The sequence below is a fragment of the Anabas testudineus genome, chromosome 17 (genome assembly GCF_900324465.2).
Source record: "Anabas testudineus chromosome 17, fAnaTes1.2, whole genome shotgun sequence".
Classification (NCBI taxonomy): Eukaryota; Metazoa; Chordata; class Actinopteri; order Anabantiformes; family Anabantidae; genus Anabas; species Anabas testudineus.
In genome coordinates this window covers 9,362,465-9,378,867 of record NC_046626.1, presented here as the reverse complement: position 1 = coordinate 9,378,867, position 16,403 = coordinate 9,362,465, and the positions used below count along the sequence as shown (strand labels likewise).

The window sequence follows — 16,403 nt, the reverse complement described above, 5'->3', positions numbered from 1 at the left end:
TCTTAAGGCTTGGGATCTAACGCTAACCGAGGCTTGATGCTGGTGGATGAAGCAAAACAAAGCAAAACACACAGCTAGTAAAAGTGGCACCTTTATATACTGACTACTGTTAATTCATATAATAATAGTTGACTTTGATTTGATTATTAGCTGACTTTATATTTTTTATATTACTTAAGAAATAAATGATTGTTGCTTCCTATTGATACATTAATATAACTGCTGCTTTTCTAAGTTAAAGGCATGTGAGCAATGTGTGTGTACGAGATGAATCATCTTAGAGATCATGTGATTAGTAAACACACTGCACAGACTCATTATACATACTGCACAGCTATGTACTGTATCAACATGAATGCAAAATCCAAATAAGACACAATGAACTGCTTCAAAAGGAAAAGAAACCATTTATTACATTCTTAAAACCACATATAATGTATCCCATTGGACAACAATATATATCGAACTGTGTGACTCAATTACTCTTGGACTAGTAATATACCTCTTGTACATTTTGCCATACAGGAAAAGAGAAGGGAGACAAACTATCATTTTTTGTTTGTACTTTTCCCAATCTTTCTTCAATAAAAAAATAATAAATCACTGACTTTACAAGACAAAGGTGGAGACAGGTAAAGAAAAAGGTGGATAAAAGACTGACAAATAAATGAAAATCACAGCAAAAGAAACATTTAATCCCAATAATGAAATTCATTTTTAACTAACTGATTTATTTTTTAAAATCCTATGTCTTGTAAATTTATCATTATAATATTAGGACATACAGGAAGGGCTTTAACACTTTGTGAGTAACATTCACAAAAATAGAACTTACGTCCACAGTGATTATGGTTATGGGTCTCATCTTAGGTGCAAAGGTGTGAGGATCACAAGGCTAAAAGACGACACTGGTAATAAAGGGACAAGAGATCACAGCCAGCTCCCTGAGTGGCAAACAGCAGGTCCTCGGACTCTGCTCGAGAACTTCACAGCACCCCAAGTAAGACAAGATCATCATCAAAATCTCAATAGTATCTATTTCAACCCTCAGAAAGCTTGTTTTTTTATGTACATCAACAATATAAACAGCTATGCTGACGTGTGACAGATATGGAATAAAAAGATAAAATCATAAAACAGATGAAAATTGTTAAGTCTTACTGGTTTTGAGGCCCAACTCAGGGGGGCAGCTGGTAGCTCTGTCTGACCTTAGACTAGTGTCCAGTGAGAAAGAGGAAAGTATAAGTGCTTGGTTTGTGTTGGGTTTGGGACAAAAGGAGAGTGAAACAGCAAATGTACAAAATAATACAGTTGCTCCAACCAGCAAGAAGGGTTTATGATACATATTATGGACCATCGTTACGGCCTTTAACCACCTGAAATTCTATGAGTGAAAGACAGTTAAACTACATCTACTCTTCTAAGTGCTGGTTAGAAACAGGTGGGGAGATGCTGTGCATCCCCTTTTATTATACAGTTCATGAAGTCATCTTTTGCCTTGCTTTCTCTTTTTCTTAGAGTCCTTTATGTCCTTTCGTTTCTTTAGACAGGGGGAGTGCAGCAACAGTGCAGACTAAAAGCTTTCAGTTTACGTCGTGTATGCGATACGACGGCCATGTCGTTTGCCTTTGTTTGGGTACGCTGTCTCCCCCACTGTCACATCTGCAACAAGTGTTCACCCGATCGCCTGCGAGGAAACTGTGACAGCTTGGTTTGTCGCTGGCGCAAGATTGGGTTGTTGCCGTGGAAACCTGAGCATACCATCAAGGGGGGGGGAAACATATTCCAGAAAAGATTTGAATCCAAATATAAGTTTCTCTTATGAATCCATCTTGTTTTCTTCATGGCATCTTACTATCCACCTTTCTCTCCCTTTCTCTCTGAACTGAACTCACACACTCCACTCTCATATACTCTATTATATCTCTATTATGACTATTACATAGTCATCTATTTACATTCTTATTTAAAATATTTGTTTATAAATGTGTATATAAATTAAAGATAATTTTATCTTGTCCTGTCTCTAAGTGGCATTTACAAGGAAAAGGGTGTGTAGGACTGAGGTTTCTCATTGCATCACAAGAGCCTATACAAAAAGGCAGCACCGAACACTGACTGTCTAAATGTGTGTGCAACTAGTTCTTAGCTGATTAAGGATGTCAGCCTAAGCCGTGAGTCATATCATAGCTGTGTGTTTTTTTTTATATCAAGAGAACATGACTCATGATCTTGGTCCCTAAGTGATGGTCAGTACAAGAATATTGTCTGTATGAATACACATGGGTACCATACTGAGATGCATTAATATAGAGAAATATTGGCTGCACACAGCATTGATAGAGAGACCTGTTTGAGCAACACAACTTAATTCTAATACTATTTGTAAAACTCTGCTTCAGTGTGGCAGGGTTGTACATTCACTGTTGTTGGGTTCTGGCTTGTGCACTGGTGCTGACGGATAAGGTACATTCATTACATTGGGTGATCCGCAGTGGATCTGATGTTAAACATGTGCTACAGCCTGGAGCTGTTATATGCTAGGTGGGCTGCTGTGTTGTTACTATTAGGATGCTCATCTGCTTGTTGTTGATGCTACAAAATGCACAGGACCATGAGCATGTGTGGTCTGTAGTGTAAGGTGCTTCGCCTGCTGGGAAAGTGGAGGACTACTTTGGGTTCATGGGAGATGGAGTATTTAAAGTCTGGGATTGTCTCTTAATTGCTGGTTGTTGAGCTTCAACATCTCTGTCCTTCTCTGTCTCTCCTTTTGCTTCCCTACCTCTTAACACACTCTTTTCATCTCTGCTGTTTGTCTGTCTGCGTGTCTAGCTGTCCGTGGAGTCCGGCAGGGACAGCTCGCTGCCAAACACTTCCCGGTACAGTGGTGGAAAACTGTAGGCGGTTTCTGGGTGGACCAGGCGGAAAAACTCCAGTTTATCAATGTGTAGATTACAGATGGACTTCATTATGGGCAGCTTGGACACCATCTGTGGGGCCAGAAGAGATACAGAGGTAAATGTGTGTGTCTGTGTACACAAATGTATGCATGAAAGAAGAGATGTTTCTGCTCGTCTTTACCTTGTCCAGTTTCTCATCTGAGGCACCACTCTTATTTAGACTGTGCTGCAGAGCCAGGTAGACTTTCTCCTGGAGTTTCTGAACCTTTTGGCCTTCTGTTAGCCAGGGTCGATCTGCAAGAGGGAAAATGGTAAACCTCCTTAAGACACAGTTTTTCTACCCTCTAAAGTGGTTGAAATAATATTCTAATTAATCTGTATGTATTCATTACAAACTCTTAATTGATATAATGTTTATAACCAGACAAAAGTATAAAACTATTGTAGCTGATAACAAATTCATTTTTCATTATTATTATGCATTTTTGTGTTAACCTTGCGAAAAAGGAAATATATTGACTAAAGTCATGTTCTGAGCACTGTTATTACCAACACATGACACAATGCGGAAAATGTCATGTGCCATATTTTCTGAAGTTGTGCAAGTCAGCCTCAAAGTTATGAAAATACTATATATATTACTCCACAAGTCACGAGGCAATGGTGATACAGACCATGACAAAAATAAGCCAATTTTTACTCTTTTGTGTAACAAGCAGCCGATGAGTTGCATTTAATGTTGCTGCATACTTTGTGTTTCCAGACGTAAAGCAATACAATAAAAGTTAGCAGAAATGTTAATATGATCAGATTTTAAGTGAGTACTACAGTAGACATACACACAGTTTGTCATATTTTGTTGTTTTTGTATTTGTTGGATACATTTATGTGCATAAGGACATAAATAACTAACTGCAATGACTGTGAAAACAAGCTGTTTACTGGATTTAATGTATATGTGGGTGTACTGTTATGGAAACTGTTTTAAGGTCAAGGAAATTCACTTGACTGTATTGTCAATATTTCAAGTTTATTTTTCTTTGTATTTACTTCTTCATTATTGATAGTTTTCACAAAGAGACAATTCTGGATTCTACTTTTCTAGTGACTATAGAAAAAACTGTCGAAGTAAAAAGTTGTGTTCCTGGTTATTCAAGGGCATTGTTCCTTTAATGGCTCTATCATTTTATCAAGCAATGTCGATGTATCATCAATGTTCATACACATTTCTATAACATATTTAGTATGTTTGGAAACATTAGACGCTGATGATTTTAAAATTAAGTCCTGTGTCATGTTGAAAATGTCCTGTCCTTTTTTGCCAAGGACAGAACAGACGTAACCAGACTACTACGATCTTGTATTAATAAAATGTGCACTTTCTCTTGAACATGTTTGTGTTAATAGATGTGTGTGTGAGTGACTAAGAGAATAGTTACCAGGCGATAGAAGGACGGCAGCGCTAAACAGAGCCATTTCCTCGTCAGATAGCTGTAGACGACAGAGTCCTTTTCCAAGGTCAAAAACTGCATTGACCAGGTCATCACAACCTGCACAAAGACAGGAAACAGATTGATTAATTGTCAAAACTAATGAAGACCACTCACCCAAGAGACACAAGGGTCTGTCTGAATTCACTGGAGCCAGTATTTAAAACTGACAACGGCTCACAGAGATCGACTGCTGTTCTGACTGACAGACCTCCATATTTTGAAATGAGACAACTCAGGGGCTGTTTCCTTTAATTAGATAAGTATGCTGCTCACAGCTCTCTCTAATGGTGTTTGTTTTCACATTTTCCATTAAAACCTACTGTTTTATAACTCTGGTGATACAAAAGCCGTAAAAAGGCAAAAATTGTAAAGCAACATCCAGTTAGTGGATTTCAGTCACTTTGCCTCAAGCTCAGTTGTGGCTTTAATGAGCTGCTGACAAGATTGAAACTGTCTTGTGGGCTGAGTTACAGATAAAGTCAATTACCACTGTCATTTAAAGTAATGAATTCTGTTGCCCAATGTAGAGTTATATTTGTAAGCTGTCAATAATGGACTGAAAACAGTGGAAGCCCTGACATTTTCCTACCCAGTAGATTTTCCAGCTTACATAAGATATAAGAAAACACTTTAATTTGTGACACTGACAATGAACTGAATGTTTTAGAGCTTACACAACTACATTCCCGACTGATCCTCACCAAGTGCTTTGAAGAACTGAGCCGAGGCAAACTTTCCATTGAAGAAAATAGTGCTGTTGTTGACATTGAAAGCTCGGCACATCCGTATGAGAAGGACCTCCAGGCAACCTGAAAGGGCATCCACAAATAGAGGCAAAGACGTGGAAAGATGGAGAAAAAAGAAGAAGACGAAAACGAGGGGGAGGGGAAGACAGAAAAGGTCCGAGATACTCCAACATGCACAAAACACACAACAAAATGTAAATAATTTTGACCCAGGTTGGTGCACAGCATATATAAGACATTTTTGAACCATTTAAAAATCAACAGGATAACATAGATATCCACAAAGATTTTTTTTAAAAGTTCAAAACATTTACAGAAAGTAAACGCATTGTCAAATATATGCATTTTAATGTAACAGTAATATGTGTGTGTGTGTGTGTGTGAAGAAATGTGAATGAAATAAATTGAAAAAATTCCACAATTGTGCAATTCTCCCCAGTGTTCAGACCAGATGTGTATAATTTATTGGAACAAATGGTATAACAGATGGTAAAACAGGTAAAGGCAGAAGGTTGGAGACAAAAAAAACAGGAAGGAACTTATGTTAGCAAGTTTCACACTCGGTTTACTTCAGAAGACTTAACTCTGTGAATTCAATATTTGACATTTGAGCATTTCAAGACTGGACACTGACCTGCTTTCAGCAGTATAATCTGATCATTCTGGCACAGGTCCATGAAGCCAGCAATGCGTTTCGCAAACTCCACCACATACTGGATGGCATTGGTGATGTGGTGCGCACATTGCTGCCACATCCACTCAGCTGACTGAAAAATGACACACGCACAAAATATGAGTTTTAGTATGACTGTTATTTAGAAGAAGTAGAAGTTATAGTTACAATTTTAGAAATCTAATCTCTGCTTACTCAGTAAAAGAAAAATCTAAACTAATAGTGTTTTTATCTATAGCTGACTATTGTATTTTTAAAATGATAAAATGATCTGAAGCGGACAGTCTGGTTTAGGCCAATACTGAGCTAATTAGTAACTCAGATCAGGATATATACATTTCCAGTGACGGTGTTGGAAATCTATGTGACGACAGATGACTTAACACCATCATGTACCTTGCTCTGAAAAGCCCGTGTTTCGTCAGGCGTGTATTGTACCCAGGTGAATCTCTTCATGTCTTCAGCGCTGTACTGGCACGTCTCCAAGTGAGACTTTACGATACTCTGAGTGATGCGCTCTGTGATACAAAAAATAAGCACACACATACTTTAGCGTTGTCTCACTCAGGTTATTTGAGGCGCTAGCAGAATTACGCTTTGAGAGAGAAAGTGTTTAACTGTGATATTTCTGGATTTACATTTACAAAGATCGTGAAGGTGTGACCCCGAATAATGAGATGTTCTGCGCTACTCAGCTGTTAGATTTGCCCCTTAATCATCCCAACAAATTCGAGTGCTAACGGCTCATCTGCTCATTTTATTTTCACAGCTGTTCCACTACTTTCCATCTCCTGCACTTACTATATCCAGCAGTCACAATATTTACTCGCTGCTTCCTTTAAAAGTCCCCAGAGCGCTATCCGGGGCCTCACTACAGTTTGTTGTTGCAACCAGCCATAAAATTTTTAAATTTATACAAATGTATTCTTCTTCCCGGCCTCTTGAGACACCACATCTACAAATGCCTTTCCTTCTTGACTTCTGTAAATATTACTACATCACTATCCCTTTTTCCATCTCTGTTTTTGGAGAGAGAAACCTGTCCTGCTGTACATCTTGCCTGTTTCCCTTTTGCTCTGTCCATTAAATCTTGTCCTGTTTTGTCCCATTTTGCTGTTCCATTTGTCTTGTATTCTCATTTTCTCTGCTGGCCTGTTTATGAGCTATGTCCTTATGCTTTATTTTTATATTTTAATAACTCTGTTTTGTTTTAAATCCTATGTCACTTTATTCCTTTTAGTGAGTGTTATTTATTTCACTATTCATCCCTTTAAGAAAATAAATACATCTTTAGAAGTAAATCTGGTTCTCTCATCAACAGCCACATGACCCAGACCACTAAATGAGAACTTAGGGTTTTCTAATATACTCTGTATGAATGTGTGAAAAGAAATGTAATGTAAATGAAAGAAAGATGCTACTCACCGAGGTCTGTTATTGAGCAGTCATCAGGCAGATGGTCCAGCAGTGAATTTGTGTGTCCCAGCAGCGGATGTGTGTGAGAGTGTGTATGTGGGAGCTGGATCCCATTGCTCTCAGCCCCATCCAGCATTGTCTGCTGCGGGGAATTCTGATTAGATAAGGATGAAGATGAGGAAGAAGAAGAGGATGAGTTGGAGGTGTTCCCTGCGCTGGCTCCTCCGCCTCCACCGAGCAGCTCCAGGCTGCAGTACTCGCTGGCCTCCTCAGGGGTCAGTGGCAGGTCAAACAGGTCAGGCAGCGCTGCAATGTCATCCAGGTCACTGAGGGTGGAGCTGGAGCCCCTGCTGCTGTAGGACCGGCTCAGACCCTCTTCGCCATCCTCCCCTCCACCACCACAGACTACATCATCCCGGGTTAAAGATAGAGCTGTGGAGCCACCGCCTTCAGAACTCACACACTCCTGGGACTTCTGGTGCTTCTGGACCTCAGCATAGAGGCTGTCACGCTGCTTCTTGGACATGCGGCCAAACTTTACAGCTGCAGATAGATAACAATGTTTTAATAATATATTCTTTAGGGCGGAGAATCCGTAAATACCTAACTAAATCTTTATACATTTATCTTTTGTGTAGACTGTGGCCAAACAAAACATACTTCCTACTTTCCTTCTCTCTATCAGTAAGTGCTGCTTTCTCCAGGCCCTATGTGCAGAATGACTTTTCATGAGCTCTTCAGTTTGCATACTGTATTATGGTGACCCCTGTTTCAGCATTGCATAGAGAACATTACAGCTGAGGGCTTACAGTGCTCCTGGTATCAGCTTTTATCACACACACTGGAGAAACACAAAACTTCCCTTATTTAAGTCAAAGACTAAGTTTAACCAAACTATGATGTGGCACAGTTTCACGTGTATCTACAGAATGTCACACTGAAAGGAGGTGTGTAAATTGGGTACAGTGCAATCTGCATTGTGTGCATTTACCATCTCTGCTCATGCCCAAAGCAAGACACTTCTGTAGGCGGCAATGCTGGCAGCGGTTACGGTTAGTTCGATCGATCAAACAGTTCCTCTGGCGAGAACAAGAATACATGGCATTGTTCTGCTGGCTGCGGCGGAAGAAACCCTAGACACACACAAACACACACATACAAATCCCGTAAATGGTTGGTTTAAGTTTGGTTTGGCAAACTTCATGTGCTGTGTTTCCTTCTCACCTTGCAGCCTTCGCAGGTGATGACGCCATAGTGGATTCCTGAGGACTTGTCGCCACAGATCTTACAGGGAATGACCTCGATCTGAGCTGCGGGACCAAGAGATGAGAGGGTTCAGAAATCAGCCCAATTTATTTCAAACTTACATAGAAAGCTGTAAAACATCTGCTTGATGAAATGCAGCAGTTGCATCACTGACAGCACATAATAATACTGAAGACTGCAGCCAAAAAGCATTCATAACCAAACACTGAAACCAAAGTCATTTTAGGCAAATACTCGAAAAAAATCATTCAATCAGAATATCCATGCTCTGCACAGTGTTAAAACTGCCTTTGACGAAGCTTTTTTATCTGTATTGTTAAGTAAAGACTTTGATTAGGGGACTTTCAGACTGGTTTCGCTCCATTCTCACAGGTTTAACATATTTCCGTTTTATTTGGAAGAACATCTTCCTCATTGATCAAAATATGAGATCCTTTTGTTTTGCTCTCCCAACAATTCTTAACTCCTTCCAGTCACTGTCACTAAAATATGCAGTGGCGATTGTATTTTTTGGCTCACTCTTTTGATTTTCTTGTTATGTTGTGCTAACAGCTTTTTGTGTAACTATCAACCTTGGCCAACATTAGTTTCTTTGAATCGTCTAGAGACCTTGATAAAGTTGCCCGTGCTTTCATGTTGTCAGAGTGTGACTGCTGCAACTTTCTGTACTCTGAGCACAAGAAGGCCAACTCCTGCCTCTAGCTGCAGCTGCAGGGACTGTAACCAATTCAAAGGTTTGAATTTGAATTTAGCATTTCACTAACAATGTTAGTAAAAATGCGCACAGTTGCATTTTATGTCCTCCTTGAGTGCAGACTTTGGCTACAACATGCTTTATTACTGTGTCTTCACCTTCATGCTAAGGAATTAAACCTTTTTCTATTATCTTTTACTGTTTGTTTGTTGTACAGCTTGTTGTCTTTCCTTCTCTCTCATTATCTTTTATCATGCTTTGTGGCCTCTAAACTATTGCTTGGTATAAAACAAGATTATCTCAAAAGCACTATAAAAATCATGTTTTATTATATTTGTTATTATAATAAAACATATGAGGCTTCAAAATGATTAACACATTTTGGCGACTAAAGCAGATGGATGTGTGAGTCAAATGCTGTACTTCACCAGTATGATAATCAACAACGATATATCTAAGCATCAATAAAGTCACATTTTATAGATAAACCGTCACACAGTAAGTGCTTACTGTAGAGCAAAACATAACTTGCCATGAACTATGTGAACTATGTCTGCACCCTGTACCTGGCCCCCCACGATGGAGCAGAATACACAGACAGATAGGGACTCATGTGACACATACACAAAGACGCCTTCTGTCACGACTGAACAACAACTATATCATAAGACAATTGCGGCTCAGCCTCACTCTCTGTACAATCTCAATCTCGAGTGCTTTGTTTTTACCACTGGTTTGAGGAAGACATATGGAAAACCACTTAAGTCAACATGATAGATGAGGAATTGTTGCACCCTTAGGTACTGGAAAACACAACTTTCCGCTTCTTTTCCCCTTTTAATGACATGGTTGGCCGTCTCCGCTGTAAGACTGTTGACTAAAATACTCCAACTGATCAGGGCAGCTGCAGACATGCAATGGAAAAATATCTCCCTGCTCCCCCCTCCCTTCCTCTCTTTCTCTCAGGTTCCCCTCCACCCCTCCCTCATCTCTGGATTATATAACTCTCGTCTGTGAGCATTCCTCACAACACTCATTCAGTTGGCTCACTATAGCAACACTGACACCCCGCCTTCCTCGCACTCTTGCTTTCCCACTGGCTGAGTGGCGTTTGCAGCCTCCCTGGTATTGGCTGAATCATCAGTCGCTCCGGATCCGTAGCCTGTCAGCCCATGTGGACCGTTCTGTCCTACTGACACACTTTCCCACTGCAGGGGGAGAGGGAGGAGTGAGTCAGGCGCGATCCAGGCTCTCCGCAGACCAGTTTTAAGGTGGAGCTGAACAATGCTTAGATTTCCCCGTTAAACATTTCCCAGAAGGCTTATAGCTTGCAATAGAAAATTGGCTATGTTACATAACAGCAAAAATTAACCAAGGGAGGCAATGATTATAGGCCTAGAAAAACTGCACTAACCAGTTCAGTTAACTTGCAACAGGAATCATCTCTGATTCCCCATAAGAGCATTTGTAATGTAGTAATGCTTTATATAATTTCAATCAAACACTATAACACTGTTATAATGGCTAGAAACCACATTTGATGTGACTTACAGCCAATACTGTACTTGACTACAGTCTCAAACCAGACAAACTCAGAACTTGAATGTCAACTATTCATCCCCCACCCCTCTCCCTGGGCTTTGACATTGGGCTTCTGCTTCAACTCGTTCTATTCTCGTCCTGTGCTGAGAGCCAAAATTACCCAGATACCAAGCCACCCACCCCTGTTGGTACAACCACACATACATTTTCACTCCTCTTTTCTGACTCTCTGCAGACATAACCCAGCCACAGCAAAACATCCATCTCCTTAATGTACTGTTATTTAATGCCTCAATCATTTGCTGGAAAATGAAACATTAACTATGAGATTAAACTTACACACAAACATTAACAAGTACAGGAGGATCACTGAAACAGCAAAACAAAAAGCTGCAACTTCTTACTACAGCATAAAACTTTATTATTGCTGATTTGCCAATTAATATTTTCTCTTAAGAAAACATCATCGTTCTACAACACACAGACATTTTGTGTATTATGATATATATTTATAAAGCTGTATTTTTATCTGAAAAGTGACTTAAAAAAAAGAGAAAGAATTGGGAATTTATTTTTTGTTTAAAATGATTAAAAACACCATTGTCTGAGCTAAACAACCAACAGTCATTCAACAGTCTAACAATGCTGACAGCAAAAGACGTCAGACTATCATAATATTGATATTAGTATTTTAACCCTGAATGTCATCGTTGACCTGCGCTTAAACACCAGTCTGAGGTGTCTGACCTTTAGCTCTCTAGAGAGCGTCGGCATTCCAGGAAGATCAGCACCAATCCTTCTTTTTGCTGACATGATATATGATGGGTGCATGCAGCACTTAACATTGATTAGCTTATGTCATGCTCACAAAAAGCCAGTGTGAAACACAATAGATGGGGCGAAATTACGTAAACGCCAAACAAAGAATGGTGTTTGAGTATAGCTTATAATGTTTAAGCAGTGGAGCAACTTCTTTGTGTGGCACACCCAAGCCTTCTCACCAAATAAACTGGGAACAGACGCTTTAACAGTTCAGCTACAAACAAGCTGGCCCCAGTGTGTTTATCAGCCAGCTAAATGTGTAACCTTGTTATCTCTGCAAAAGGCTAATTCAGTAGGGGTGGGGCAGAGAGAGGCAAAATCACTGACTTTGTCCTTCCAACTGTTCACTTACTGGTATCTAATGTGGAACAAACAGCCAATAATTCACCAACATGAGGCTCCTGGCTAGTGTGTCAAACAGTCAGTATGTCAGTGTGTCAGTAGCGTGACAAAGGGAAAAAGATGAAGCTGCATCACCTCCACCACACATGCACACACACACACAGTCACACGAATACACACGCGTCCCCACACAGCACTTCTCCATTTCATAAATGTATGACCTGTTTTAATACAAATACAGGTTGTTTGTGTTTGGTTATGAGGCATGTCACAGTAGGATGCAATCTGCTAAATGCCCTCAAACAACACAGGGCTTACTGGAAACTTTTTCATTACATGACAGTGACTGGCACACTCAGTAGGAGATAGATGGTTTTGTGCTTGATCTTGCATATTAGCAATGCTGGAGCACTTGTTTTGCCACGCCTCAAAGTGGGCGTGAGCATGCGTTGCAGCACAGAGCAGAACCACAACAATCCACTTAGCCTGTCTTTGTAGACTCTTCCTCATCTTTGAGTATGGGAATGTCTAAATGATTATTTTAATTCTTTTAGATAAGCAAACTGCTTCATCAACATCAACATGCAGCTCTCACAAAATATTCTTTCCATTTTGTCTCCATGGATGAAACACTAAATTGTTTTGATGTTGCTGTCTGGATGCTGTTGCATTCAATTCAATCTCCTCTATTTTAAAAGATGAATACCAGTGTAGGCAAACTGAGGCCCGCAGAAGGGGGGATTAAAACAGAGCAACAGAGGAAAGTATTTAATAGGCCTTGATTAACATATGTGAGTTTCGTTTCTTTCATAGAGTTTTTATAATAACTGCTAATACATGTGCACTCTTCTATCCTGTATAGTAAAAAAGGGGAAGTGTCAGAAGTTGACACAACATGCTTATAAAACAATGTCAGCATGCCAAAACTATTGTAATGACTCAACAAATTTAGAAATATCGATTACAAATATGTGTATGAATGTATAAATTGAAATAAAAACGCTGACATGCCTTTCTAGTGAGGAAACGGCAGGAGGTTGGATGACCGACATACATTTTCAGGAGCAAGCTAAGAAAGGGCAGCGGTTTGTTTACATTTGGATATCCTGCCAGAAAGGGAACCTCCCTTCAGCAGAGCCCCTCACAACACTCAGCCCCTTCACTCCCCTATTTAGTATAAAAATTCATTTCTTTCCTCCCCAGCCCAGAAAAAAAAAGGAAAAATAGTTGTGTCTAATTTCCTGTTCTGCACAACAAAGGATTTTGATGTTGGCCTTACTGAGAGCGAAAATCCAGAAATGCTACCCATGGACTGAACTAACTTTAGTATATAATGAAAAAGGCTTTGTTTAGAAAGTTCACCTGTACACACAGACTGTTGTGGAGTTATATGTGCATATAAAAAAATGTTTCCAGCATATAAAACAATAAACTTAAAAATGAACGTGAATTGCAGGTTGTTTACGTTACATCTGAGACATATAACTCATTTATTATTCAACAATCTCTTGGACCCACAAGCTACAAAGCCAAATTTGTCAGCTACAATCATCTGCTGCCCCGCTGCTCAAGTTCAAGTTCAGCCTGTGTCAAGGAGCAACACTTGGAGTCAGTGCGCGCCTGTGACCGCACATGGCGCTGCGCGTCCGGCGGCACGGCGCTTCCCACTGAAGCTCCCCCTCCCTCCGCTACCAATGGTGTCTAATGTTGGATGACATAACTAGGTCAGTGGAACAGCCAGGTCCTCTGTACACTCACACAGTCGGCCATGCTGGCACAGCCATCACATCACAACAACACCACAGCTACAGCCCAGCTCAGGTTGATCTTGTCAAATCGTGGTTGCAAATAAAAAGTTTACAGGCATCTTCAGGACTGACTGGTTTTCCACAGCATATAACAACACATCGATGGGCTCATTAGCCTATTTGTCATCTAAACGATAGAGGACTACATTCCTATTGTTTAAAGCAAATAGGTAAAAGCTCTTTCTAATTTAAGGTGTAATTCATCTTATCAGAAACCTGATAAGGTCGAGTTACGTCTCGATTACATAATGTTAGTTTTGGTTAACAACCTCCCCCTCTCATGCCCCCCACCCTCTCCTTATTGAATAACTCTAACATGGAGCCCCTGGCAAAATTAATAGGACTCCCAGGTGAGATATGACTGATGTCTCCTCAAACGCACACGGATTTAGACTCCGCCGCGATTTAAGAAACAACATGACACAGGTGCAAAATGAAAATCTTCACTATGAACAGACTTGAAAAACAACATAAAGACGTGTGAGGATGCAGCTGAGTTCATTCTTAGGACTGCACATCACGCCTCCAGTGCTCCCAGCACCGCATCCTGAACTTCAGCGTGGAGCGTGCAAAACCTCGGGCTCCGTGCAGCTGTAATCCAGTCAGGAGGGATTAATGCGCACACGGAGGAAAACAGGCGCTCTCAGGTCCCAGTGCGCACACATGCGTTCAAAAGCAGCCTTCCCTGTCAAGTTCACACACCAATGTATTAGAACATAAAATCAACTTACCTCTCATATTGATGCTTTTTTTTTTCTTCTTCTTTTTTTTTTTCTGGGGCAGCACGACGAAACCTCGACTACATGTGGTTACTGTGTGTGACCGGATAGACGAGAATAAAAACGCTGGAGCTGAACTGGCTCTGGAAATATGAAAATTCGTCCGGGTCTGCAGGCAGCTCTCTTACAGCACGACTAAAAAAAAAAAACAAAGAGGAGAAAATAAAAGAAACTCTCCGAAACTCTGCTCCTCTATCGCTCGGTCAGTTCCGAGCGAAATAAAAGAGTGAAGAAAGTCGCTTTGGATCGCATCGTAACCGTCTCGGAGCGCTGGCGAATAGATTTGGCACAACTTTTCTTTTTCTTTTTTTTTTTGACAGAATAGTCCCACGGTGGACGAGCGCTGTTCGGACCCCCCCTCCGCGCTGTGACTCTCCGCCTGCTTTCCTCTCAGTCTACCCTGCTAACCTACTTTCTCCAAGCATGGGCTCTCACATGATTTCTCTGCCGACAGGCTCCTTTCGCAGTATTCGCGGGGGCGCGCAGTCGGGAGCGAGTTTAAGGTGGCCGGGCAAATGATTGACTACTGTAAGAAATAAGCGTGAAACCTTCCGGGAGGTAAAGGGAAGGTGGACTAAATGAGAGGTTCTGCTTTAAAACAGACATTCTCAATTTGATCCCACTTCCCCGACTTCATATACTTTACAGCAGTTTACTGTAACAGTGCACAGTGCGGTCTATAAATCTAATTAGTTGCTGCTAAAAATACAAACAAGCTTTCTACTAGGTGCCTTGTTTACCAGAGAGATGACACCTTATTCACTCAGTATTTTACTACGTTTGCGTCAATGGTGTTGACCTGGAAGCCTTTAAGTAAACATTTGACCTGGGTGAGCTTTAAAAAATTAAAATGTAAAGTCTCCTCTTATAGCACAGAAGCACAAATTGGAGGTCATAATTTATTGATTTGTAAAAATAAAAGTAACAAAAAATCTCCCTAAGTCTTCATATAACTAAATGTCTGCAGTTTGCACTTTTCACCTTGTCCAAACAAGACATTTAAATATGTCAACCACAGTTTTTTCTTCTTTCGATTCTCTGACATTTGATCTCCAGTTAATCAGTAAAGAGATGAATCATTATGTGAATCCTCCACTACTCGTTCATCTTAAGCATTAATGGAAGAAGAAACTCTTTTCTGCCATAAGACAGTGTTTGCTGTGTTTAGACTTCAGGCTATGTTTTTAACACCTTTAGCTGTTTGTGCTGTTCATAAATAAAAACACCTGTTTCCCAGAGAAACGAGAGGAAAAAAAAACATATTTAAATTTGATTGCAATAATTATACTACAAGGAGTTGCCTCTATGACTTAATGCTGACCTTTGAAATATTTATTTGAGCTTCAGCACTCAAATCAGCTTTGTTCCCGAGCAGCTCTGCTCTGTACTGGTGCGAATGGGCTAGAAAATATCTCTGGCTGCTTTCCCAACGATTGCTCACCAGCGCTGTGGAGCAGCTCCAGAGTTTACACCCAGTGACCTCACATGGTTTGATTCACAGCAGTCTGGTTCCCGTTTTGTGTTGACATTTCTCTTCTGGACATGTAGGAACAATATCACAATAAGACTGCTGTAGTATCTAGTTCTGATCTATTTTATTTGTTTGTCAGTATTAACGTTTCATCCTCACTGTAACATTTTGCTCACACGAACACTGTTTTTCTTGTAGTTCTTCAAAAAACCACATTAGCAACTTTAAAGCTCCTACTCTCAGGTTGAATCTATTAATAAGCAGGATTCGGATTCTGATGTAAATGTGTGCCTGGGACAGTGTGTGTCTGTGGGTGCTGATGAGGAGGTGGGTGGGTGCTGCGGCGGGTGGCCTTATGATGCAATGTTCTGGCAGCGGTGTTATGAAACAGCATGAAGGCAGAGATTACTCAAACTAGGTTAGTGGAGCAGCCGAGCACAGAGCACAGTAC

General features: G+C 40.4%; 1 protein-coding gene across 1 annotated transcript; it reads right to left on the bottom strand.

Annotated features, from left to right (window-relative positions):
• Positions 1-387: 387 nt before the first annotated feature.
• On the bottom strand, positions 388-14,944 carry LOC113172120 (nuclear receptor ROR-beta-like). The gene is made up of 10 exons (XM_026374951.2): positions 14,434-14,944; positions 8,453-8,538; positions 8,220-8,361; positions 7,238-7,771; positions 6,209-6,330; positions 5,774-5,906; positions 5,095-5,202; positions 4,340-4,450; positions 3,082-3,194; positions 388-2,990 (listed from the first exon to the last, which is right to left on the bottom strand). Exons 1-10 carry the CDS (start codon positions 14,438-14,440, stop codon positions 2,829-2,831), a joined length of 1,518 nt encoding a protein of 505 aa, XP_026230736.1. The 5' UTR covers positions 14,441-14,944; the 3' UTR covers positions 388-2,828.
• Between the last annotated feature and the right edge of the window lie 1,459 nt (positions 14,945-16,403).

What these genes read in the sequence shown, in the direction of transcription:
- LOC113172120 (XM_026374951.2), bottom strand. An exon ending in CTGCTCAATAACAGACCTCG is followed by an intron (nt 6,331 to 7,237) that starts GTGAGTAGCATC and finishes TTTGTATCACAG; the next exon opens with AGCGCATCACTCAGAGTATC. An exon ending in CAGATGAGAAACTGGACAAG is followed by an intron (nt 2,991 to 3,081) that starts GTAAAGACGAGC and finishes CTGGCCCCACAG; the next exon opens with ATGGTGTCCAAGCTGCCCAT.